The sequence below is a fragment of the Salmo trutta genome, chromosome 25, assembly GCF_901001165.1.
Source record: "Salmo trutta chromosome 25, fSalTru1.1, whole genome shotgun sequence".
NCBI classification, from domain to species: Eukaryota; Metazoa; Chordata; class Actinopteri; order Salmoniformes; family Salmonidae; genus Salmo; species Salmo trutta.
This window is the reverse complement of record NC_042981.1, coordinates 22845000-22871192: the sequence shown is the minus strand read 5'-3', so window position 1 is coordinate 22871192 and position 26193 is coordinate 22845000. Positions and strand designations below refer to the sequence as shown.

The window sequence follows — 26193 nt, the reverse complement described above, 5'->3', positions numbered from 1 at the left end:
GAGAGGTTGTTATCCTGGCATCACACTGCCAGGTTTCTGACGTCATCCATATAGGCTGTCTCATCGTTGTCTGTGATCAGGCCTACCACCGTTGTGTTGTCATCAAACTTAATGATGGTGTTGGAATCGTGTACGGCCACACAGGGAGTACAGGAGGGGATTAAGCACCCACTCCTGAGGGGCCCCCGTGTTGAGGGTCAGCATTTGCGGATGTGTTGTAGCCTACCTTCACCACCTGTGGTTGGCCCGTCAGGAAGTCCAGGATCCAGTTGCAGAGGGAAGTGTTCAGTCCCAGGGACCATAGCTTAATGATGAGCTTAGATGGCACTATGGTGTTGAACGCTGCGATGTAGTCAATGAACTGCATTCTCACATAGGTGTTCCTTTTGTGGGAAATGGCAGTGTGGGGTGCAATAGAGATTGTGTCATCTATGGTGGTATGCGAATTGGAGTGGGTCCAGCATGTCTGGGATGATGGTGCTGATGTGTGCCATGACCAGCCTTTCAAAGTATTTCATGACTACAGATGTGAGTGCTAAGGGGCGATAGTCATTTAGACAGGTTACCTTGGTGTACTTAGGCACAGAGACTATAGTGGTCTGCTTGAAACATGTAAGTATTTCAGACTGGGTCAGGGAGAGGTTGAAAATATCAGTGAAGACACTTGCCAGCTGGAAAGCGCATGCTCTGAGTACGCATCCAGGTAATTCATCTGGCCATGTGGCCTTGTGAATTTGAACCTATTTAAAGGCCTTACTCACATCGGCTCCGGAGAGCGTGATCATGCAGTCGTCCATAACAGCTGGTGCTCTCATGCATGGTTCAGTGTTGCTTGCCTCAAAGGGAGCATAGAAGGCATTTAGCTCATCTGGTAGGCTTGCGTCACTGGGCAGCTCGTGGCTAGGTTTCTCTTTGTAATCTGTGATAGTTTGCAAGCCCTGCCACATCCGACGAGCATCAAAACCAGTGTAGTTGGATTTGATCTAAGTCCTGTATTGACACTTTGCCTCTTTGTTGGTACATCAGAGGGCATAGCGGGATTTCTTATAAGCATCCGGTTTAGTGTCCTGTTCCTTGAAAGTGGCAGCTTTAGCCTTTAGCTCAATGCGGATGTTGCTTGTAATCCATGGCCTCTGGTTGGGAGATCTACCTACGGACACCGTGGGGAAGACGTCGTCGATGCATTTATTAATGAAGCTGGTGACTGATGTGGTAAACTCCTCAATGCCATCGGATGAATCCCGAAACCTATTCCAGTCTGTGCTAACAAAACATTCCTGTAGCTCAGCATTCGTTTCATTGGTCCACTTCTGAATTGAGCGTCACTGGTACTTCCTGTTTGAGTTTTTGCTTGTAAGTAGGAATCAGGACGATAGAGTTATGGTCAAACTTGCCAAATGGAGGGCGAGGGAGAGCTTTGTATGCGTCTCTGTGTGTGGAGTCAAGGTGATGTAGTTGCACAAGTGACATGCTGGTAGAAATGAGGCAAAACAGATTTCAGTTTTCCTGCATTAAAACAACCGGCCACTAGGAGCGCTGTCTCTGGATGAGCATTTTCTTGTTGGCTTATGGCCCTATAAAGCTAGTTGAGTGTGGTTTTAGTCCCAGCATCGGTTTGTGGTGGTAAATAGACAGCTACGAAAAACATAGATGAAAACACTCTTGGTAAATAGTATGGTCTACATCTTCTCATGTGGTATTCTAACTCAGGCGAGCAGAACCTGGAGACTTCCTTGATATTAGAGATCGTGCACCAGCTGTTCTTAACAAAGAGACACATACCCCGCCCTTGAGTTTGTGAGACGCTGCCATTCTGTCTTGCCGATGCATAAAAATAGCAGCTAGATTTATGTTAACCATGTCCTTGTTCAGCCACGACTCCGTGAAGCATAGGATATTACAGTTCACCATAAGCACACACATACAACGTATGAAGCAACAGTACACCCATCATCAGTACTTTTATTTTAAAAAAGAAACAATTGTCAATTTTATAACTAAAAATGTACAATTATTTGCGTAAAACTAAGAGTGAAATATGACAGACTCGTCCTCTGGCTTCAAAACAGAAGTCCTAACTCTCGTTGTACGGTAGTTAAATGAAAACAGTCTAACCCAGCGATTCTCAAATGGTGGGTCGCAAACCAGATTTGGGTCGAGGGAGGTTTGGAATGGGTCGCGATTGTCTGAGTAAATGTTTTTGTCATTTTTATTTTATTACAACGAAAAAATACTCGTCTGAACTGAAATGATTTAAACCAGGAAGAAAGTGTATAGAAGTGATAGTATATATTTTCTTCAATCACAGTATTTTCATTATAGAGCTATTAGCAGTGCTATTATGGTTGATTTTGGGCTCTTAAACCATTGAGTTACGAACATTCTTCATCAAGAATATGGGCAAAATTGTATTATTGACAATGAGAGTTGGGAATGTTGTTCCCTTGGCAAATAATTGATACATTTACTATCAATATAGCATTTAAAATAGCTTTCCAGATTATATTTTGCAGATCATTTTTCACTATGCCAAATTCAGAATTCCACTTCCTGTTTCAATCGGTCTCGGGGTTTTGACTGCCATATGAGTTCTGTTATACTCACAGACACCATTCAAACAGTTTTAGAAACTTTAGGGTGTTTTCTATCCACAGGTATTAATTATATGCATATCCTAGCTTCTGAGTTTGATTAGTAGGCCGTTTAAAATGGGCACGAATTTTTTTCAAAATGCGCTGTGGCGCCCCCTATCCTAGGGTAACGTCAAGAGGTTAATAAGGATCCGACCCTTTTTTTGTTGTTGTCTAAAATGACATACCCAAATCTAACTGCCTGTAGCTCAGGACCTGAAGCAAGGATATGCATATTCTTGATACAATTTGAAAGGAAACACTTTGAAGTTTGTTGAAATGTGAAATGAAAGGTATTGGTATTCTTTCACTGTAAAATATACTGTAAATTGGACAGTGCAGTTAGATTAACAAGAATGTAAGCTTTTTGCCAATATCAGATATGTCTATGTTCTGGGGATATTTTCTTGTTACTTAGAACCTCATGCTAATCGCATTAATTTACGTTAGCTCAACCCCGCAGGGGACCCACCGATCCTGTTGAGGCTAGCTCCCGCCTTTCTTTGGATTGGTGGATACAGATCATTATTGTAATTTATTTATGAATATTCTATGAGAGTTGTTGACGTCAACCACCTGTATTCAATGGAGATAGATGCTATGCTACTAGCCTCATGACATGAATATGCATAGCCATCTCGAGACAAAGCCGATATAAAGTGTTTTTTTATCAAAGCTGCAGGGATGTCACGTGTCCTATATTAGTACACTCGAAACAACATAAGCATTACGAAACTTATATTCCATTATATAAACCTCATGTAGCAAAATAGCTATTTCGGTTGCCCAAATTCGACACTCTCTCATTGACCTCAATACTAAAACGTATTCCTTGGTGAAACAACGCAAAAATGGCACCTGCTGGATGGAGCCATATTTTCCACGGAGTTGGGTCTTATTATTATTAATTTATTTGTATTTTTTTTTTATCGAGTTGGGCCTCTTCCTTTCCCTCTGAACCAGTTGAGAACTGTTCTAACCTATAGGAGAGCGCTTCGACACACCCCCTCCTTTACACACGCCTACTACTTTCCTTTGGACACAACCACTTCCTTCCACACGCTTGCTACTTTCCTTTCAACACACCCACTCGCCCATATTCCGGTCGCCATATTGAGCTGTAGCTACCTCCTTCTCAAACTATTTGGTTGAAAAATCTTACTAACCCTACCCACTAGAGAGCAGAATACTGTGTTCATAGCTGGAATGCTGTTCGATCTAAGTGCCAGTGCGACGTTCTACGTCACGTCAACATACCGGATGTTGATACAGAATCCGCAGGAACAGCTGGGAGAGAACAACAAAGCGACAACGAACCCAACAGACTTTGGGGAATAAAATAATTAACGTGGAAAAGGACGGCTTAGCTAAAAATAGCTAAAGCCCAACTAGTCGAAAAGTCTTTAAACGGTAAGACTGGGTTGTGTTTAGGTAACATGTCATATTTTTCCGACCTTCTCTTGATGCCATCGACGTCGTTTGCTAAATATGGCGTTACTGAGTTTGGCAAGACGGCCATGAAAGAGAGAGTTCGTGCGCGAGAAACAGCGTCGTTAGGGACTGTATTATCGTTAGGGACTGTATTATGACAGTTGTCAGGGATTTGTGTTCTTCATTGAACAGTTTTTTGAACAGAGTATAGAGATGTAATTTAAATGATCTCTCTGTCTTATCTTTCAGAGAACACCATTTACCTTCCGTTTGGTCCTGCAGGTGAGTGTGTACTGAACCATGGGGCGGATCTTCCTGGACCACATCGGGGGCACACGCCTCTTCTCCTGCGCCAACTGTGATACTATCCTGACCAACCGCTCAGAACTCATCTCCACCCGCTTCACCGGAGCCACCGGCCGAGCCTTCCTCTTCAACAAGGCAAGCGACACCTCCGCTGTAACACCATGACACCAGCCAGAAAACTCCTTTTATGCATAAACACTCAAACTAATATATTTTATTCCAGGCTCACTATCACTATACTTAGCTAAGTATAACACACAAGTGTACTCACATTATTTACACAGCAAGTTACACTACACGTGACACCTAGAAAACCCACTTCCACAAATGACAGAAGTAACACACCTAGCAAACACATACATGTTTATTACCATGTTATGACTGTGGAATAACCTCTTCATTATTATTATTCATTATCTTTAAGGTGGTGAACCTGCAGTACAGCGAGGTGCAGGACCGCGTGATGCTGACGGGCAGACACATGGTGCGAGATGTCAGCTGTAAGAACTGCAACAGCAAGCTGGGCTGGATCTATGAGTTTGCCACCGAGGACAGCCAGCGCTACAAGGAGGGCCGCGTCATCCTGGAGAGAGCACTCGTCAGGGAGAGCGAGGGCTTCGAAGAACATGTCCCCTCTGACAACTCCTGAGCTGATGCTCAAAATACTTGCTCATCCCCACGCCCCTGCCCTAACCCTCCATAGCCCCAAGCTCATTATTCCAGAGACTGGTCAATAGTCTTGGCTCCACCCACAGCTTTGACCTAACTAGGACTTTTTAACCTCTCCTGATTGGCTGGATCTCTTGATGCGTTGTTGGCCTCTCCTAAACCCCTCTCTCTTTCAGAGACCACCTTCTGTCACCTAGAGACATCGACGGGCCCGCTTTCACATAGCTATGGACTCCATGCACACGTGCACACACAGGATTTTGAAGGCAACTACACACACTGGAAGGCACAAAGACTAATATTTACACACTTGACATGCTCACATGCAGGATTAGTAGATATATTCACTGACTCTGGATATTTTGTCAACTTTACAGCTGCAGTCACTATAACTCCCTCCCAGTGCTGTGTGTACTGTGTATCCTTATCCTCTATCTGGCTGCTGTGCCTGTGCATGCATTGTGAGGACCTGCTTGTTGCCATGCACATCCCCACAAGTCCCTCCTTCTGTGTGTGAGGAGTGCGAGCAGCCTATTGGCTCTTAGTAAGTTAGGAACTGAGCAGGGTAGTATCATGCCCAAAGACTGGTGGCCTGCTGGGCTGGCCTTCATATGAACTGTTGCTGTTCCTCACAATCTCTGACAATTCCCAGCTAGTTGGAATGAAGGGATCTGTGTTCTCTGTCATGCTGTTCTTTGTTTCCAATCTCTGCCCAGGTTAATGTTCAATAGATAGAAATAACACATGATCATCAGAAATTATTATAATTGTATTAATGGTTAGTATCATTATTGTATTTTTATTCTCAGTGGAGTCATTGTTTTAATTGGTTTGCTTTTCAAATCAAAGTTTATTAGTCGCGTACACAGATTTGCAGGTGTTATAGCAGGTGCAGCAAAATTCTTATGTTACTAGCTCCAACAGTGCAGTATAATGTCACGTGAATACAATACAAATAATTGAAAAACATTTACCTAGAAATTACAGAATGAGTATAAAAAAATATTGCTTTTATTATGATTATTATTGGTTTTTTTAATGTATTTTTAAAAAACAAGGTCTGATGTTTTTCTTGATATGAGGTATAAAAAAAGAGTAAGATTGTCTCTTTTTCCAGTTAGCCTGCTTGGGCAATTTTTCCTCTGTACTGATGATTTCTGAATAAAGTGTGTATTCTTGCTAAAAGTAATGTTTCCAAATGTTGTTTGGTGCAGTTTGAGCTTTAGATCACTAGATGGCACCAGAATACTGATTACATACTAAAAATACAATGCGTGCTGTGATGTAACAATGGTTATCCTATAGACCAGTGGTTTCCAAACTGTAATAGTAAAATGCACAACATGGAATTTCGAAATTGGGTAGTGCATCATCAGTTCCTCTTGTCATGTTAGTCATTGCAGACCTTTTGAGAGCTATTTAGAACCTGTCAGAAATGTCCAGATCAACTAGCCCATGTCAGCTAAGGTCTTTTAATGTCGTTTTTTTAGCCCAGAGATATTGTTGTAATTTTTTTGTCACTCAAATATCACATGAATAAACATTAGACATGGCAAAATGTATAGAATTCCAAGAAAATTTGCTTTAGATAAACTGCAAAATGTTCTTGCACCCTAGAATTGTAGAATTGCAGGAAATAAGCTTTAAACCTGCACAATTCTCTCTGCAAACAAGAGGGGTGTGAACATTTTGTGTCATGAACAGTGCTTGTGCCCATAGAAATAGATGTGGCGCAGGATGTTCCCCAATGCTGGAAGGGGAGCCCCAAGTGAAAAAGTATGTAAACCCCTGCTTTAGACAGTGGACGTGTTTGACATTGCAGCTGAGTCGAGACTGAGTGATCTACAAATCGCCTTGCATCATAAATAACCTCAATAGTATTTGGAGATCAGTGAGTCAGTCACTATTTTTTTATAGACTGAGGGCTAGATTCGTGACAATGACCACACGAGCAGCCGCTCTTATTTGACAGCTCTAACACAGTTACACCAGCTAAGCAGGTGTCAGCTATCTCTGGTTAACACTTGATCTGATTGAATCTAAGGCTAAGAATAACAGCAAAGTTGGAGGGTTAATCACACTGCGTTAGTGAATAGCCTACACAGGAACCACCTCACCACTTTCACCTGTCTCAAACTTTGTTACATCACTGCTAAAGAATGTAAAGATTCTAAATGGAAACATACAATTTGAATAATTTTTACACATACAACACAATTGAAAATACAAGGAAGATGCTCTCCATTAGGGGAAAGTGGAGAATTAACACACATAAAAAATGAATATAAAACTACTAACTCACATCAAACTGATTGTGGAGATCGTCAAGGTGGGTACAAAGAGTAGTGGAAAATGTGAGAATGGGAACCAAGTCAACCCAGATAAGGAGTCAAACAGGCACAGCTGTCTGAACACAGACCAAGCAACCACAATAATTTGTTCTGTGACTCAACACAGGCCACAAATATCACCACTATAAAGGGGTTTGGTGGTGTGTGAAATTGGCTTATTAACAGGCAGTGACAAAGCATTCCTAATCCACCCATACATATTACAGAGCTGAACACGGGGGATATTTTTACAGTTGATCCTGTTGGAAGCCATCTTTGTCTGTGGGTGTTAGTCTGAGTGTGTTTGTGTTATGGATGGTAGAATCAGCAGCATCTGTAATCACTCAAGCAAGAGTGCTACCAATCACTTACCAGGCAAGCTCTAACAAATCCTGATTAACTGCACAGGTTTTGCGGGACAGAATGGGTTACCCTGTGTGATCCATTTTGTTAGAACTAGCTGTGGTTTGTGCACAGTAGTGTACTTGTGAGGCATCTCAGGTGATTGAACTAAAGAGGATGAGGGTCAGGGTGTTAAAGGAGGGTGGATTAAAATAGCAATGTTGAGTGCCAGACATAACCAGCTCCACCAATACTCAAGGTAGACAAAACAATCAGATGAACAAACAAGTTTCTTGTCCCCAATATGTATTGTGTTGGTTATCCTTTTCCCCTCTGACATGCTGACAACATTGCCCATGTTGCGTGTGCAAGCGTTGCAAAATACATTTACACATACATGTTATTCAATAATTTCATCCAAATCACTTGCGCACGTCTGTGTAGCCAGGTGCTAAAATAGAACTTGGTTACATTTTTGACGCATGACATGCATCAAGTCCCACCTCTCCCATCTCCTCATTGGTTTTTAGAAGCATATACCACGTGGGTGATTGAAAGATAAACTGAGGTCCACACTCCAGTCCAGTTGGTAGCGGTAATGCACCTTAAAGTTGGTTGCCAACCACCATCTAAAGTCCACAAAAGAAGAAGAAGACTGAAGGAAGAGAGATTACTAGAAACTAACTAGGTTTCCCCTTTTATCTGTGGATTAAGAAAGCTATGCTAAAAAGAGCTCCTGGTTTCATGTTCCTCCAGGGATGAGAAGGAATAGGAACATGTCTCGTGATGTGTCATTGCAACCAGTCAACAGAATGATGGAAGCTGTATCATCATCCTTCCACCCACTGTAATATCTATCATAGTGAGTGTGGACTTCATTTCAGCCAAAGCACAAGGATGATGAAAGCAACAGTTAAGGTAATAATTAGAGCCATATGCATAATTGCCCTGTGATTTATAGTCCCTGGAGTGGCTATTTCTAAAAGTCCTGTATCAACCTGGCCTGCATTCGCCCTCATTTATTCGCAAGGATGTCAGCGTCACTCCCTCCCTCTCTACCTCAAGCATTAATGAGCTGGGATTTAAAATCAGAGCAGAGACTCATGCTTGCAGACACAGCTCATAGACCCAACACCCACGCAATGCACACACACTGACACACACACTGACTCATACACAACTGGCATCATACCGTTAGCAGTAGAGGAAAAAATAGCATGCTTTCCATTGACATCATTCTGCATCACGTTGCTAGGGTACGGATGAGTCAACATTTGTTGCCACGGAAACACTGCTTCACCTTCAAATCGCTTGCCCTCTGTCTGTCAGTGCCACAGCAGACTGGTGTGGTGAGTGTGTTTATATATATGGTCTATGGTGTGAGCTCACTATGGCTGTAACATGAGCGTGCACGGTCTTATTGATTCATTCACTACAATGTTTACTAGGACTGCTCCAAGAGACCACAACTACAATATTCTAATGGTAGTACAGCTTGTCAAAGTAGTTTTGTTGAATTTTTGGACCACCGACAGTGGTGAGCTGATATAATGTTGGGTCAGCATCCTGAACACCAATCAGTGAAGAATGAATTTTACATTGCACATTTTCAAACAAGACACACAAAGCAGGGCATCTGCATGGGATGAAATGTTATATTTATTGAACAGCGTGATAACTGACAACATTGGCCTGTAAAGATTTATCTGAGGACAGTGATTGTAAAAGAGTCCAGCATCAGAAGTTGATTCTATTATGGACAATAACAAAACACAGAGAAAACCCAACAGAGAAATAGAGAATTTTGAGAAACCAAGAAAGATAAAGGAAAACAAAGAGAACAGATGAGAGAGAGACGGAGAGAGATGGGTGAAATGTGTAAATTCCAACTGTTTCAGAGATTCTAGTAATAGAAAGATGAGTAGTTATTTGGTAAGCCATTGACATCCTGATGAGAGAATTGTTAACGCAGTCTAATCACAGTGGCTGGAACCAGCCCATACACCTGAACAACAGGGCCTCGTATTCCAAGAAACAAAAACACATCGATAACCATCGATGGTTACCATCTCATTTTATTCTTACAAAAATTATAATTTGACCTGCAGTATTGAGGTGGTCGGTAGATCAAACAGTGTCCTTCATAAAAATGGTTCTGGATTGGCAGTCCACTAGGTTACTAGTGGACATAGCACTGCCCATGCTATCGTTTTAATTTCTTTGTTTTTTTTGTCATAATCGGTAGAGCCTTCTCAGCTGTCGTTCGCTAATTGAGTTTAGCGCACTGAGAGCATCGATGCAAGTTTTCTGGGGAGAGAAAGAGGTGGGCATGAGGCTTCTTTGGATTAGGGCGACTTCAAGGCCAGTTTTCCACTCCAAGTCTGGTCCTCTGTGTCCCCCTTGGACGTTGTGGGTGTTGTCTAAATTACATTCTTCCACCCTCCACCCTCTCTTTCTAAGCTGCTTTGCATTTGCTCAGTCTCAGATCTCGATTCCTGAACCTTCGCCCATTCCAATAAAGAGTGTATGAAAGTGTTGCTGCAGTCCACAAATACCTTAGCAGCGATGCGTGGTGGAACTGCCCTGCCCAGTTTTGGCAGACTACTACATTTAGTTTGATTCCATTCTACATCACATGGCTGATTTCTGCCTTTGGATTTCCTGGTGCAAAAGCTACTTCCAGCATGTATACAAAAATGATCAGGTTTACAGGTTTATCGAGAGGTAAGCAATGAAAACAGCTTAGCTCGTCTATAAAGGCTCAATGTAAATGGATTGATAGTAGCCTTAATGTGTTAGACAGTGTTCAGATTCCCTGCCAGCAAACACTTTAAGTGCACGATTGACTCATCACTTCGACTGAAAGCATTCAGTTCTACCGGTAATCAGTTTTTGTTGGCTAATGATTGCTTGCAGAAACAGTGATTAATTTGGCTTGACTAATGGATAATCTACATTGGCTAAACACAGAACAATAAAGGCAAAAATGATCATAGCATACACACATCTAATGTATGAGTGCTCTATACTATGGCTCTCTTCCATCACTTAAAATAAATAAATACATAACCAAGGGAAACACAAAACAATAATAAAATCAATTTAAAACACATAGCTATAACTGAACTAAGAAATAGTATTCTGGCTATTATTATGACACTCTGGTTCAAGAATGATATGAAATAAAATCATATAAGAGCAGAAAGGATGAACGAGGAGTCCTCTTAATTGTATAATGCAAGGAAAGACCGCAACAGACGGTCAGACACATGAAGGCGTTACATCTTAATGGCTATGATGAGTCACTATGACCACTTCCCGTTCCCACCCACCACCTTTTTCTTTTCGTCCCCGGTCACAGACTTCCAGTTGAGATGACAGGCCAGCTCCAATAGTTCCAGCCCTCCAATCAGCTTCTGTCCGAAGTAGACCCATCATCAACAGGAAGTACAAATGGAGCGGGACCCAGAGCCAGAGGTATGCGTAGTTAGGTTATGAAGGAGCTCCAGTAGAACAGAGAGGCTGTTTTGATCAGAGCCATGTGGAGCTCTGTCTTACATGGGGGCACGCGGCACACTCCCTGTGGAAAGCCCCGGGGCTCAGCGGCGTAGAGGTCACTCAGGCGGACCTCCATTTCAGCCCAGTGCTCCTGGGTCCTTTTATTTTTTAATTTTATTTCACCTTTTTTTAACCAGGTAGGCCAGTTGAGAACAAGTTCTCATTTACAACTGCGACCTGGCCAAGATGAAGCAAAGCAGTGCGACAAAAACACCAACACAGTGTTACACATAAACGAACGTACAGCCAATAACACAATAGAACAAATCTATGTACAGTGTGTGCAAATGTAGAAGAATAGGGAGGTAGGCAATAAATAGGCCATAGAGGTGAAATAATTACAATTTAGCATTAACACTGGAGTGATGGATGTGCAGATGATGATGTGCAAGTAGAGACGCTGGGGTGCAAAAGAGCAAGAGGGTAAGTAATAATATGGGGGTGAGGTAGTTGGGTGTGCTATTTACAGATCGGCAATGTACAGGTACAGTCCTGCAGGACGGAAGGGGAGGATAGAGGCCTCGCAGCAACGCAAAGGGAAGTGGATCTCCCGGGGGAACTCCCCCAGGATCAGGTGGTGCTCTGTCTGGGGGATGTTCTTGGGGTAGGCCACGGTGATGTCATGGACGGCATCCAGGTTGTTTCCTGTAAAGGAGGGGAGGGGTGGTTACACAACCTGTATGACCAACATCGTGCATCTTTATTTTAACCGTGGGGTTTGTGCAGACGCTGATGTGGAAGACCCATACACTTGAGTCAATGTAACTAAAGAAGTGAGGGAACAAGTCCGATGACATCACCGCGGTTCAGAACACTGGCCAGCTAAGCGGCGCAAGCGGCAGTACTTAAGACTGCTGGAGGGCTGCCAGGATTATGTAACAAGGCAATATGAGATGCCTGGGGGTGCTGTAATGTGTCACAGTGTTGATGAAGCACTAGTCTGAGATTTCTAAAGAAAAACACTGTTTGATGTGGCTTGTTATTTTTTTATTTAACCTTTATTTAATGAGGTTCATCTCATTGAGATAAAAATCTACTTTCCCTTCACGCTTGAATCATTTGAATGACATAGGCTAACGCTTGTCATAACAAGTGCTAACTAATGAGGACTACAATACAAAGTCACTAAAACACCCTTGGTTAAACTTTAGTGCATGTTGTGCAAAATGGGTAAAGAATAACAGTATATATCAATAAAGTGAACCCCTGACCTTTGCAGAGAGAGTCCATGATGAAGGTGAATCCGGTGGTGCGGTGTTGCAGCACATACTCAAACCTAGGCAGGTCGGTCATTTCCGCAAAGTCATCACTTCTTGCTCTAGTGTAGTCTGCAGGAGAGAGAGGACAACAGAGAATGTGAAGTAGCCTCAATAATATTGTCAACATCTATAATAATTGACTGTCACAAGATGACATTTTACATTCAATTCTTCGATAGGGTTTAACACACTACTGTAAGAGTGAGAGAACATTAGTTTTATATCATGTTCCTCCATAGATATTAATAAAATATCATTTTTTATCAAGTTGATTTAACTAAAAGATATGACACTAGCCTAGCTGGAGCTCTACACCTGTGGATCCCTAGCTATCCTCTGAGGGACAATGCTAAGACATTTTTGATCCAGAAAGGGTCACAGAAATAGTCAGGGGGCCACACTGATCCAAATCCCACCACCAGCCGTCCGGGAGAGTAGGAGGGAATGTAGGATGTATTACTAAAACTATTACTTATAATGTGTCATATCTGGCCCTGGGTCTGTAAGTCAAACTGATTTTAAGAACATTGTATGCACATACACAGAGATACACATAGACCACCCATACATCCTCAGGGAGTTACAGTATAAAACCAATGTTAACAGGCTTGGGGATGAGAGCTGGAAACGGTTGATGCAGGGTGCTCATGTCCTATCCAACAATCATTGCCCTGGTTGGCTGGTTGGCTGATGTCACTGAAAGCTGTTACCGGTCAGGTCAGTGCCCTCAGGGAAGAGGAGGAGCTGCAGGGGCTCTCTGATGTCACAGAAGTATTCCAGCATGTTCCCCATGTGGCTGTGGTCCTCCTCCCACTGACGCTTGATGAAGATGAAGCACTGTGTAACCCATGCTGAGGTGTGTGTGTGCGCACATGTTTATCTGTGTGTGTGCGTATGTTGCCTATACCCACCTTGAGGTAGATCTTCTCCAGGTGCAGGTAGCTATACCTCAGCAGGCAGCACCACAGGAACATCCAGTCCAGGTGGGTCCGGTGGTTCATGATGATCACACTATGCTCCCCTGGGATGAAGCCATCACCCGTGATCACCACCATTACCCCAAACACCAGCTCCAGCAAGGCCTGCACAGAGGGAGGGAGGGAGAGAAGGAAGGAAGGAAGGAAGGAAGGAAGGAAGGAAGGAAGGAAGGAAGGAAGGAAGGAAGGAAGGAAGGAAGGAAGGAAGGAGGAACAGAAAGACTGTCATTTAATTTGGTCCTACTGTATTCCCCTGTATTTGCATTCTTATTCACAAGAGCACCCTGTATAAACCTCATCATCTCTAGACAAAAAAAAGGCCAAGAATAGTACAAAACAAGGTCAGTGAGAGGTCAAAAAACATCAGGGCAAGAGATCAAGAAAGGTCTAGGGAACACATCAAAGAAGGTTAGGAGGTCAAAACCAAAAAGGCAAAACAGTTAAACCACCGTGGTCAAACAAAGGTGATAAAAAAGACAGATATAAGTAAGAAGATGCAGAGGTAAGGAACACAGACAGAGACAGGAACAGATTGGTGTAAATATATGAACCACATGCAGTCTGTGATCCAGCGGTACCAGGCGGGTGACATCAGCATGAGAGGAAGCACAGAGACTAGCATTAAGATGCTGCCAAGGAAACTACCCAGAAACAGGGTCACCACAAAGTAAAGCCCCCGCACTGACACCACCATACCTGGAAGAGAGAGAGAGAGAGAGAGATGATTTCACATTTATATTTGGACTCTCTTAATGCATCAGTGAACTTGTTAGTTCACTACAGTAAAAGCAGTTAAACTGATCATGAAGCAGATATACTGTACATAGGATATTAACACTTCCAAAGTAAGCTAATCAATTCTCTAGAATTCTCGGCGGATATGGAACAGCAAGCTTAGGAGTAATGAGGAAGGATTGGATGAATCATGGAGTTGCCTAACGTAAGACAAATGGAGTTATCAATGTCCTCATAACTAGTAAACCCTCCTGTTCTGTTCATCTTCCTAAACACTTCCACACAAACAGTGGAAAAACCAAGGCAGACATTCCTATTGTGGAATGTAAATAGGGGTTGGAGCCAGGAGTTTCTTACTGTTAAAATTCTGTGAGCAGGGAGACTGGAATATATGCAGCTCGCCTGACAACCTTTTTTTAGACCTGAACATTTCACATTTCCACTGAATAGCCTAAATATTTTTGCATATAACTCAGCCTACAGCTGTCTTTTGTTGGATCATGCTTTCGAGAATGATGCCATCTGGGGTCCACTCAACACTGTCATACGCCTTGGCCTATATTCCATTTTGTTCTTTTCAAAGCTACTGCTGTATTACAGTAGGTGTTATTTCTAATAAATCAGATGTAACATAAACATGCTGAAATTCAAAACCCAGTACAGAGACTTTGACAGCTGACGGCAAATCTCCATATGATCATGTCAGATGATATTTAGTCTTGCCCCACAGGGACCCTTTGTGTCTACTAGTGTTCATAGAAATCAGTTGCTGAGTGGAGCAGTGTATCAGATTTAGGTTTATGGGGCCTTAACAGCTCAGTATTGCCAACCAATGAGCATATCCTAACAAAAAGTATAAACCCAGCAGGTGGGACAAACTTTCCCAGAACTACTGTCAGTGTCACCTATTACCCTAAAAATGGGGATGTTGGCTATGTATGCTATGCATGTGGCTTTGGATAAAAGTATAAGCCTATGAAGAAAAAAATAAATCATAACACTAAATCAGTAGAACATATGGCTTTATTCATGCTGTTAGTCTTTATTGCTTGGTCTTGCAGACACAGTGAACCTGAGCTCGGCTACAGGGAGTTCTGCTCTACCAAGCAGGTGTTTTGAACTGTGGTTCACACTCCTCCACCTCCATTAACGCTGTAATCGCACAAGTCTCCCATTTCCATCCCCCTCACGTAATTACCACCACGCTTAGCAACAGCAGTACCATTACACGGCAGGTCTCCCGGTAGCAGCATTCAAAGTGGTTGATGGAATAACAACTCAGGTGTGTGTCATACAGAGCCAGGATGGGCGTATAAGGGTTGTTGTTTTTTAGCAATGGAAAATATGAAGCACGGGAGAGGTGAGGAACACGCTGGCTCAGCACAATTGTCACAATTACGCCTCCCCTGTTACTGCTCTCCCCCATAACATACTTACACACACACACACACACACACACACACACACACACACACACACACACACACACACACACACACACACACACACACACACACACACACACAAACACACACAAACACACACACACACACACACACACACATACGTGTCGGCAGGAACATGCTAGAGCACACACACCTTTATGGTCCCCAGAGGATGAGAGGTGAAAAGTGATAAAGTCATCACATCATGAGGGATGTAGGCAAGGGAGGGATGTAGGCTATTCACACGCTCACGGAAAACATTTTCTTTCGATGTTCAATGGTGTAGGACTAATAAAATCATAGAAAATGTGATTTTAAGTCTATATAATGAGGGTTGATTAAATGTTTATTCAATCACCATAGCAAAATGTGATCTAGCCTAACTGCAATGAAACATATATATCTGCTCGTAGTCTGACCCTGCATAATCTGGAAATCATTTTGAGTGGAGACCAGATATCACCATAGAGGAAATGGAAATGAGAGGTCAACCATGTCTAAACAACAAGACGTGCCCATTCTTGGTTCTCTGCTCTCAAAACCATTAGCCAGAGTAATTCAACTTGTGAGTTAGGCTAGCTGAACAACCCTCTATGTTGCAGTGGAAAAACAGAGAGGACTTCAACCCCTGGGTTCCATCTCCACTGTGCTCACAGCTAATTGCTGCCTGCTGTCTGTGATGAGTGCTGCAGTTCGCAGGGAGGGGAGGGTGAGGGTTAGTCAGCGGGGAAAAGAACAACGCTTTAATAACTTTTACCCATTGGATCTCTGATAAAGATCAGGGAGAGTACAAAAAAGCCAGAACACAAACACACACCCAGATACACACACACACACTCACACCTGTAAAAAGGCTTAGTTGTGCCAATGATCAATACGCAGCCTGTGGACCTAGTCAGTACATACAGTAGACTGTAAGGTTAGCCCACTTTCAATATGAACTGTGCCTGTAATAGACAGGGCACACTGATTGCACTTGAATAGGACAATGGGGCCAGTGTAGCCCATTCATAGATGCTAACCACCTTTAGCGTCTATGAGTGAAGGTATCTTCTGGCCTGGGAAGTTCTGTTAACACTCATCTCTTGCGGTACAGTTTTGGAAACATAAGGAACATATCTTTCATATCAGCAAGTAATAATAATAATAATAAAAAGGTTCAATTACTATACACCTTTATAAGGTTGGGGTTAGTGTTCCCACACAGCCATATCTCCATGTTACAGCGTTTATTTACGGAAGACAGACAGAAGACAGAGGCGACCACCTGTGCTAATTAGCTATCTAGTGTGCTCGAACACCTTTGTGTAAGTGTAACTGGGGAGGAATTGTAGTGAAAGTGTAGTTCGTCGGTTTTAGGGACACAACTGTATGGATGTGTGCAAACCGGCTACAGTAAGGGTATACTTTTTATTTGAAAGATTCTTTCTTGCTGATATGAAAGATAAGTGATGATAATTGACGTTTGTAAACGTTAAAACAGAGTGTCGGGATTGTAGTTCACATGGTCCCCCTGGTTAGCAGTGCTTATAGCAAAACATTATTGGGATAATGCCTTGGGTTCTAGAGAGCAAGTGCCAGTGCAGTGATGACTTCATATCTAAGAGGCCGACCATTCAGTTAGGACTCTCGTCAGGGTTAGGCCAGTTGGCCCGGATACTGTGCCCACAGAGGCCCACATAAAGCACTGCCATCCCTCCTCCAGAAAGAAACACCTTGTGCAGAATGTGTGCGCACGTGTGTGTAAAGCTTTCTAAAAATCTCATCAAGAATGATAAGGCCTAGAAGTGTTTGGAATGTGACCAGGAGATAGCCTGCTCATTTCGCTAATGGACATCACCACTGTGAGGATTTGTGTTGGTGTCAGAACACATAGAGGGCAAATGGTCTTATTATGGGTTGTGCTTAATCCCTGGAAAATAACTCAATTTGACAGAGAGAATGCAGTTTAATGAGGTTGATGCTGCAGTCTAAACTGGAAGAAAAACATCAAAAGCATAGTAGTTAGTAGACTCTTCATTTATTCATCATGAGCTGAGCCATTTTCACATTCCAACAGCACACCTTGATTTCAACTCAATGACAGGGATTATTGGGTAGGTTACCAGCTAAATCCTTTTTAGCTACTGCAATGACCTGGCAGTGTGGAAAGCATCACTGCTTGGTATGGCAACAGCACCGCCCTCGATCGCATGCCACTACTTAGGGTGGTGCGGACAGAACCAGTACATCATCCAGGACTCTAAATTAGGTGGTGTACGTGACATTAAAACTTTTCCACCTTCACATGCAATACCTAGGCTAGTTCTGCACCCCTAAACAAATAAAAAAGGTCTTAATGTGTGTTCTTGTAAAATAGTAGTGTCAGCTGTAAACATAATTGCTAGCTAGCTAGTTTTTCCCCCCAAAAACTAAAGCAATGCTTTAACTGAAATGTAATATACTCTTTACTAACTAGTTATCTGCTTTTATTTTAGCTGCTTAGTTAGCACGCTAGATTCGCTAGCTACCTCAGCTTTGCCAGTCCTGGTAGACAGTTAGCCTAACGTTAGCAAGCTAGTCTAAATAACAGCTGCTGGCAACGGCTGGCTTGCTAACACAGGCTTATAAACTGGTTCGCCAAAAGAAAGTTTCACTCAGTATCAGAGGATCATGAGAAATGTAAACATTTGGCAAAAATTGTTACCCACCTGAATGTTATTCGCTTCAAATTCACTACAAATTAGCACCTGTCGGGTGGGGCAAGACGAAATGTCAACAACTTGGTTGCAACATAGCTACTAGCCAGCTAGCATTAGCAAGCTAGCATAAAACCAGTTGCTGAAGCGAAACCTCTTTTGCGGACACGCTGGTTGTTGTGAACGCATGCGTGGTAGATGCACAAATATTATTTTTGTATATTAAGATTGCATTTATGAAAGTTAACGTTGTGAGATGGATGCATGCTTTGCAGCCGCCATAGCTAGCTAGCTAACCTTTTAACTCGAATGACCTCTCAACTTCTTACTCTCACTCAAGCACATGCCATCAGGGGACCCTGTTTATGTGGGCTGGGTGAGGAAAAGTGGACAGCAGGCCTGCTGTGTTGGCTTGAAGGGGACTCGAACAGCTTTATCAGACTTCCTCCTCTAATCAAAGTGCATAAGAGAGAAGAAGATAGTGTTGGTGATTATGTGTATTTGTGATGCATATAATTAGCAATCAACTGTACTTCATAATGATTGTGATCTGGAATCTCTGCTCCAAGACTTTTAAAGGAATGACAAAGAACAAGCTGGTGTCATTTTGTTATTTTACCCAAAGCTGTGACCAGTTCCTCTGTTACTAAATTACCACAGCAGTCAGTGAAGTGTTTATTTCTCTCTCTCTCAAGACTTTTCATGGCCTGCTCCCTGTGTCATGCACATTATCTGAGTGTCTGAGTGGACTGTAGGGGTTCATCAGTTAACATCTCCAGGGTCAGCGCATCACTTCAGAGGGATACTGAAAGCTATGCTGTGAAACAACCTCACTGAGTTCTGTTTCAATGCTAGTTCACATTTGACAACAGAGAAAGACACAGATGAGATGAGCACACACACCCGGCCATTGCTGCATCCTTCCTGTTGAATGGTGCCTGCAAGCTCAAACTGAAGAAGAAAACACGTGATGACCTTATCCATCATCAGTACCACTGAATTTTTGACAAGAGTATTTAAGTTAATGGACCACGTGAAGAGGTGACACTACAAGTCCCTCTTGAAATAGCCTACTTGGCTTTTAATTAAACATGTCAATACGACACTCAGCGGTATGCTTCCATTTCTCAGAAGAGATTCTTAATAAAAGAACCTGGGTGAAAACATAGGGTGAAAACATTCAACATATAACAGTGTAAGAACATTGTCGTTTCACTCGGACTGTGAGACAGACAGAGGATGTTGTTTTCGGGCATTGGACATTGTGTCTTGGGTTTATTTTCAAAGGAGTCTATAGATAGCGCTTTAACAAGACTTTATTGGAGAGAAAACATTTCTTCTGGTTTGTTGTTTTTAAACATTCTTGTCCCTTCTGACCCCTTGTACTATTTGGGAGATGTGGCAGCCAGTGGGGAGGTGTGATGTCACTGACCAGAGCTAGGCTAGGTTTCTATTACAGAGGCTCATGGGGCAGGGTAAATTCAAAACAAAATAGATTTTTTTGCTTATAAGGTTCCAACCTAAACGATCTCTTCAAGAATCAAGAAATGTTCAGCAAATAAAACTTGCAACTAGAGCTACCTGCTCTCTCAGTCCTCTTCCCCGTGAGGGGAAACCAGCAGCTGATAAGTGTGGCGCCTGATTGAGTAGCCAGCCACACCCTTAACGAGTTTATTGAAGTCAGCCGTGCCTGTTCATCTTCAAGCCAGTGTGCGCATTCCCGGCTGACTGATTGGCTTGTGGTGCTGGTGAGGACATGGACATTAGGTGGATGACCCTCATGGTACCATACTCCTTTCTTCTCATGAGGGAAGCTGTCAGGGGACCAACAATGACCCATCCCAAGGATTCAAGCTGATAGCTGAATTCCAGGCTGACCACCTGGCTTGTAGTGCTGGTCGTGGTAGTAGGGTTGGCCCTGACAGCTTCACAGGAGAAAAGAGAGGGGAGGAGAAAGGGGTGCATGGGGTTCAGAAAAGAGACAGGGATGATTTAACTCAAGTCTTCTTCCCTTTCACCCCACCCCTCTTACTGGGTCTTGCATAATTGTCTAATTTCCTTATCTCCTGTCTTTCTCGTTTACTCTCTCTCTCTACCTCATCACTCAAATCAAAATCAAATCAAATCAAATTTATTTATATAGCCCTTCGTATATCAGCTGAAATCTCAAAGTGCTGTACAGAAACCCAGCCTAAAACCCCAAACAGCAAGCAATGCATGTGAAAGAGGCACGGTGGCTAGGAAAAACTCCCTAGGAAAAACTCCCTAGAAAGGCCAAAAACCTAGGAAGAAACCTAGAGAGGAACCAGGCTATGAGGGGTGGCCAGTCCTCTTCTGGCTGTGCCGGGTGGATATTATAACAGAACATGGTCAAGATGTTAAAATGTTCATAAATAATAATAATCATTGTAGTTGTCGAGGGTGCAACAAGCACGTCCAGTGAACAGGTCAGGGTTCCGTAGCCGCAGGCAGAACAGTTGAAACTAGAGCAGCAGCATGGCCAGGTGGACTGGGGACAGCAAGGAGTCATCATGCCAGGTAGTCCCGAGGCATGGTCCTAGGGCTCAGGTCCTCCGAGAGAAAGAAAGAAAGAGAGAAAGAGAGAATTAGAGAGAGCATATTTAAATTCACACAGGACACCGGATAAGACAAGAGAATACTCCAGATGAAACAGACTGACCCTAGCCCCCCTGCACATAAACTACTGCAGCATAAATACTGGAGGCTGAGACAGGAGGGATCAGAAGACACTGTGGCCCCATCCGATGATACCCCCGGACAGGGCCAAACAGGCAGGATATAACCCCACCCACTTTGCCAAAGCACAGCCCCCACACCACTAGAGGGATGTCTACAACCACCAACTTACCGTCCGAAGACAAGGCCGAGTATAGCCCACAAAATTCTCCACCATGGCACAACCCAAGGGGGGGGCGCCAACCCAGACAGGAAGACCACGTCAGTGACTCAACCCACTCAAGTGATGCACCCCTCCCATGGACGGCATGGAAGAACACCAGTAAGTCAGTGACTCAGCCCCTGTAATAGGGTTAGAGGCAGAGAATCCCAGTGGAAAGAGGGGAACCGGCAAGGCAGAGACAGCAAGGGCGGTTCGTTGCTCCAGCCTTTCCGTTCAGCTTCACACTCCTGGGCCAGACTACACTTAATCATAGGACCTACTGAAGAGATAAGTCTTCAGTAAAGACTTAAAGGTTGAGACTGAGTCTGCGTCTCTCACATGGGTAGGCAGACTATTCCATAAAAATGGAGCTCTATAGGAGAAAGCCCTACCTCCAGCCGTTTGCTTAGAAATTCTAGGGACAATTAGGAGGCCTGCGTCTTGTGACCGTAGCGTACCTCATCTCTCTCATCTCTCTCTCCCCCATCTTTCTCTCTCTCTACCTTCCTCTCTATATCTAATCTCTCTCGCTCACCTTCTCTCTACCGCATCTTTCTCTCTCTACCGCATGTCAATTCAATTCAAAGGGCTTTATTGGCATGGGAAACATATGTTTACATTGCTAAAGAAAGTGAAATAGATAATAAACCAATGTGAAATACACAATGAGAAATTAACTTGAAACACATTCTCTCTCTCTCTCTCTCTCTCTCTCTCGCTCTCTCTCTCTCTCTCTCTCTCTCTCTCTCTCTCTCTCTCTCTCTCTCTCTCTCTCTCTCTCTCTCTCTCGCTCTCTCTCTCTCTCTCTCTCTCTCTCTCTCTTTCTCTCTCTCTCTCTCTCTCTCTCTCTCTCTCTCTCTCGCTCTCTCTCTCTCTCTCTCTCACTCTCTCTCTCTCTCTCTCTCTATCTCTCGCTCTCTCTCTCTCTCTCCCTCTCTCTCTCTGAATGGTGAGGTGAGGCTGTTTTTTCTACTCTGGGCTCCAGTCAATAAGGATTCCGTTTTTTGGGGGGGAAATCACACGTGCCATGTGTCACAGTGTGCAAACATAGAGTGATTGAATTAACATAATACAATCAGTGACAAAGCTCCTTTGCTGTGCTGTAATCTTTTCAAATCTTCACCTTCCTTATCTTATCCTTGACTTTATGTTATCTTTGTTTGCCTACTTTGTAAGTCACCAAAGCATTCACGTGACTGTTGATGAACCCCTTGGCCCAATGTACTTCACTGCTATGCTCGCTCCCTTTGGCCAACGTACCTCTCGCTACACTCTCTCTTGGCCCAGCCCTACTCTGACCTCCTTTATGTCTCTACCCATTCCCATCATTATCTCTTCTGTTTCTTCTCTTGTTATGCCAATATGTGCATATTTATTTTATTTATTTATTTCACCTTTATTTAACCAGGTAGGCAAGTTGAGAACAAGTTCTCATGAGTGGAGGTCGTTTGACCGCTGACCCATTACGGATGCAGGCAATGAGGCAGTGATTGCTGAGATCTTGGTTGAAAACAGCAGAGGTGTATTTAGAGGGCAAGTTGGTTAGGATGATATCTATGAGGGTGCCTGTGTTTACGGCTTTGGGGTGGTACCTGGTAGGTTCATTGATCATTTGTGTGAGATTGAGGGCATCAAGCTTAGATTGTATATATTGACTATATAGTGGATTAATTAGAAAAGAAAAGCAGCATGATTGAGAAATAAGAGGTGTGCTGTGTGAGCGTGTGAAGAGGGTCAAATGTGGGTGGCCCCTGGCCAATGCCTGAGAGTTGGCAGCACTGCCAATCCATGTGTACAATCGTGCAGTAGGTACAGTGGACAACAAGCAGTTTAGCAGTTACACCGGTGGGCCCCCCTGGGTAAATTAATAAAACCGAAAATTTACCTTGACTTGGAAGAGTTGGATAGCCTTAGCCAGATAACTAACATAAATAGCATTCCTCTATGTTTGAGTCAAGTTGTTGAGTAAGCTAAATTAGCTGCATTAGCTAGCTAAGTAAGTGAAACTGACGAAATACAACGAAATATAGCTGTCTCTCTCTGCTGCTTCTCCTTAATTTTTGAAGAATTGAATTTGTTCAAAACTGTTAATCTATTGTCATTCTCTCTTGAGTCAACTATTCACCACATTTTATGCACTGCAGTGCTAGCTAGCAGTAGCTTATGCTTTCAGTACTAGCTCTGATCCTTTGATTGGATGTTCATGCTGCAAGAGCTCTGATAGGTTGGAGGATATTCTCCGGAAGTCGTCATAATTACTGTGTAAGTCTATGGAATCATGAGCCACTAAGGGTTTGTATTAAAGTCACTGTACCCAGAGCAGGATGGAAAATATCTGTCCTCCAGCTACACCATGGTGCTACCCTACAGAGTGCTGTTGAGGCTACTGTAGACCTTCATTGCAAAATAGTGTGTTTTAATCAGTTATTTGGGGACATGTGAATATATTTAGTATATGTTTTTTTTAATGTTTTTCTAAAAGGGATAACTTTTTTAATGTTCAGAGCATTACACAGAGCAGTATAGTGAATGGTGGTTGGAGATGTCAGAGACAGAAGATTAAAGTAAGAGAGAGAGAGAGAGAAATAGAGCCAGCAAGAGCTTATACTGTTCATAAGCCACTGTGTCAACCAACATATCATGCTTGTGCGAGAGGGTGTGTGTTGTGTGTGAGGGGTGTGGGTCCAGGTGTGAGTGTGAGTGTGTTTGAATGTGGGGAATGGTGCTGAGGTTAGAGGGGAGAGTGAGGGAATGAGAGAGCGAAGCGAGTTGTTGACTGCAGGAATCAGAGAAAAGTTGGAGGGTGAAGGGGTCAGACTGTGCTGACACACTGGGATCTGTGGCAGATTGTTTCCATAGGAAAGAATTTCAAGAATTGGCTAGGAGAGATATCAGTAATATGCTGTGATCACTCCGACAACAGTTTAATACACAGCCAGGCACCCATACACACACTCACTCATGCACATTCTTGCACCCAGCACCACAAGCCAACAACGGTGTGCGAGACACAATCCGTCCCAGTGTCACTGTGGAATTTCTGATGTTATCGCTGCCCAAATGAAAGCTGTCGCCCTTGCAGACCACCATGTACTTAAATGGTTGTTCACACAAGGACATTGCCAAAGAAATTACATTTATCGAACAACATGGAGGGCAAGAGAAAGAAATGGATTAAAATCAGATGTCAGTTCACTAAGGGGTTGAGTTATGTACTGTTGGAGCTAGTAACACAAACAGTTTGCTGCACCTGCCATAATACCTGCAAATCTGTGTACACGACAAATAAACTTTTATTTGATGTAACAACTACATGATTAGTTCTCGATTTACTCCAACTTGATTAAGGGATGGAGTGTTGGACCTTTGAACTGAGTGGATTTAATGCTACTGTTACGATGATGCCAGATAACTGATTTGAACAAAAACCTCTCTAACCTATATACTATAAACAATTAGATCCTGCAATGGCTTTTTTGTTTGTTTACTGTATTGTATCCTATACATTTTTAGCATTCTTATCACCAGAGTGTCATGACTATATAGCGGTGGCGACAAGACAAAGCAAGTCATGATTACTGATTGGCTGGGCCCAACCTTGAGAGAATCCAAGATGGTGTAGCAGTCGTACGTGTGTTTGTCTTGTCCCGTCTTGTCCCATGTAATAATCGGTTTCATCATTTTTTCGTATATATTTTAATCTCACTTTCCATCTACGATCTAAATATACTTTCCTGCAACCCGCTTCACCCAATGTGGTACAGATCTGCTATTTTTATATACGTTATAACTGGAACCTCCATCAGAAGCTAGCCAGCTAACTAGCTACTAGCTAGTAGTCACTGTTAGCAGTCTTCACCTTTAGCTCGGTCAATACCTGCCAATCTGCACAGCGCGATATCAACCCAGAGCATATCGGATTGTTTTTCTCCACCACATCACCGGATTCCAGCCGCAAGCTCTGGGCCATTACACCGGATCATCGCAGCTAGCTAGCTGCAACCGAGTGGCTACTGCTGGCTAACGCCTCTGTCGAAAAGCAAGCACCAGTTAGCCTTGAGCTAGCCTCGTGCTAGGCCCAACTCCCGGCAAGCCGAAGTGGTATACCCGCTAATTCATGGGCTACAAAAACTCTTTTGCCAATTGGCCTGGACCCTTTATTGCTGACACATAGCCCCGCCGATCCAGCATGACTGGTCTGCCAACGTAATTGTCCGATGTGGTTTCAACAGGCTTTTCCGTTGCGATGTCGCCGAAGACCCATCTGCTAGCCCTGGCCCGCTAGCTTTCTGAACGCCTTGCCTCCTGCTTGCCTAGCATAGTAGCGACTACCGAACGGCTCCCTGATTCACCTATTGCATGCCTCTCTCTAATGTCAATTTGCCTTGTCTTCTGCTGTCTTGGTCAGTTATTATTGTTTTATTTCACTGTACAGCCCCTAGTCCAGCTCAACATGCCTTAGATAGTTATTTTGTCGCACATCCCACTCATGGGGAGACCTCATCTGGCTTAACTGGTGTCTCCAGAGATGCAAGCTCTCTCATCGTCACTCAATTATCCATAGCATTGACCAGTGGCTCAATGCTATGGATAATGGCAAGTTTGTAGGGGTACTATTTTTAGATTTCAGTGCAGCATTTGATTTAGTGGATCATGAGATAATTTTGACAAAATTAATGCATTATGGTTTTAAGGAGGTAGCATTGAATTGGGTACAGTCATATCTAACTGACAGGAAACAGTCCACCTATATCAATGGTTCATTTTCTTCCCCTCATGCTTTAAACTGTGGAATACCGCAGGGCAGCTGCCTTGGGCCACTTCTTTATTTAATATATACCAACGACCTTTCCTATGCCCTAGCTGAAACTCAAGCTACTGTATTTGCAGATGATACTACAATTTATGCAGCAGGACAATCGGTTCAACAGGTA

General features: G+C 43.2%; 2 protein-coding genes across 3 annotated transcripts; one reads left to right on the top strand and one right to left on the bottom strand.

Moving 5' to 3' along the window:
- The first annotated feature begins 3693 nt into the window (after nt 1–3693).
- LOC115162166 (protein yippee-like 5) lies at nt 3694–6221 on the top strand. Of its 2 annotated transcripts, none has more exons than XM_029713207.1 (3): nt 3694–4040; nt 4344–4502; nt 4792–6221. In XM_029713207.1, the coding sequence occupies exons 2-3, from the start codon at nt 4362–4364 to the stop codon at nt 5014–5016; spliced, it is 366 nt and encodes a 121-aa protein (XP_029569067.1). In that variant the 5' UTR covers nt 3694–4040; nt 4344–4361; the 3' UTR covers nt 5017–6221. The 2 variants fall into 2 exon arrangements, with proteins under 2 accessions (XP_029569067.1, XP_029569065.1); XM_029713205.1 differs by having other exon boundaries at nt 3699–4040; nt 4311–4502.
- Nucleotides 6222–11729: 5508 nt separating this feature from the next.
- Nucleotides 11730–14196, bottom strand: LOC115161794 (lysocardiolipin acyltransferase 1-like). Its single transcript, XM_029712573.1, has 5 exons — nt 14020–14196; nt 13418–13607; nt 13236–13376; nt 12478–12594; nt 11730–11911 (listed from the first exon to the last, which is right to left on the bottom strand). Exons 1-5 carry the CDS (start codon nt 14194–14196, stop codon nt 11730–11732), a joined length of 807 nt encoding a protein of 268 aa, XP_029568433.1.
- Nucleotides 14197–26193: the final 11997 nt, after the last annotated feature.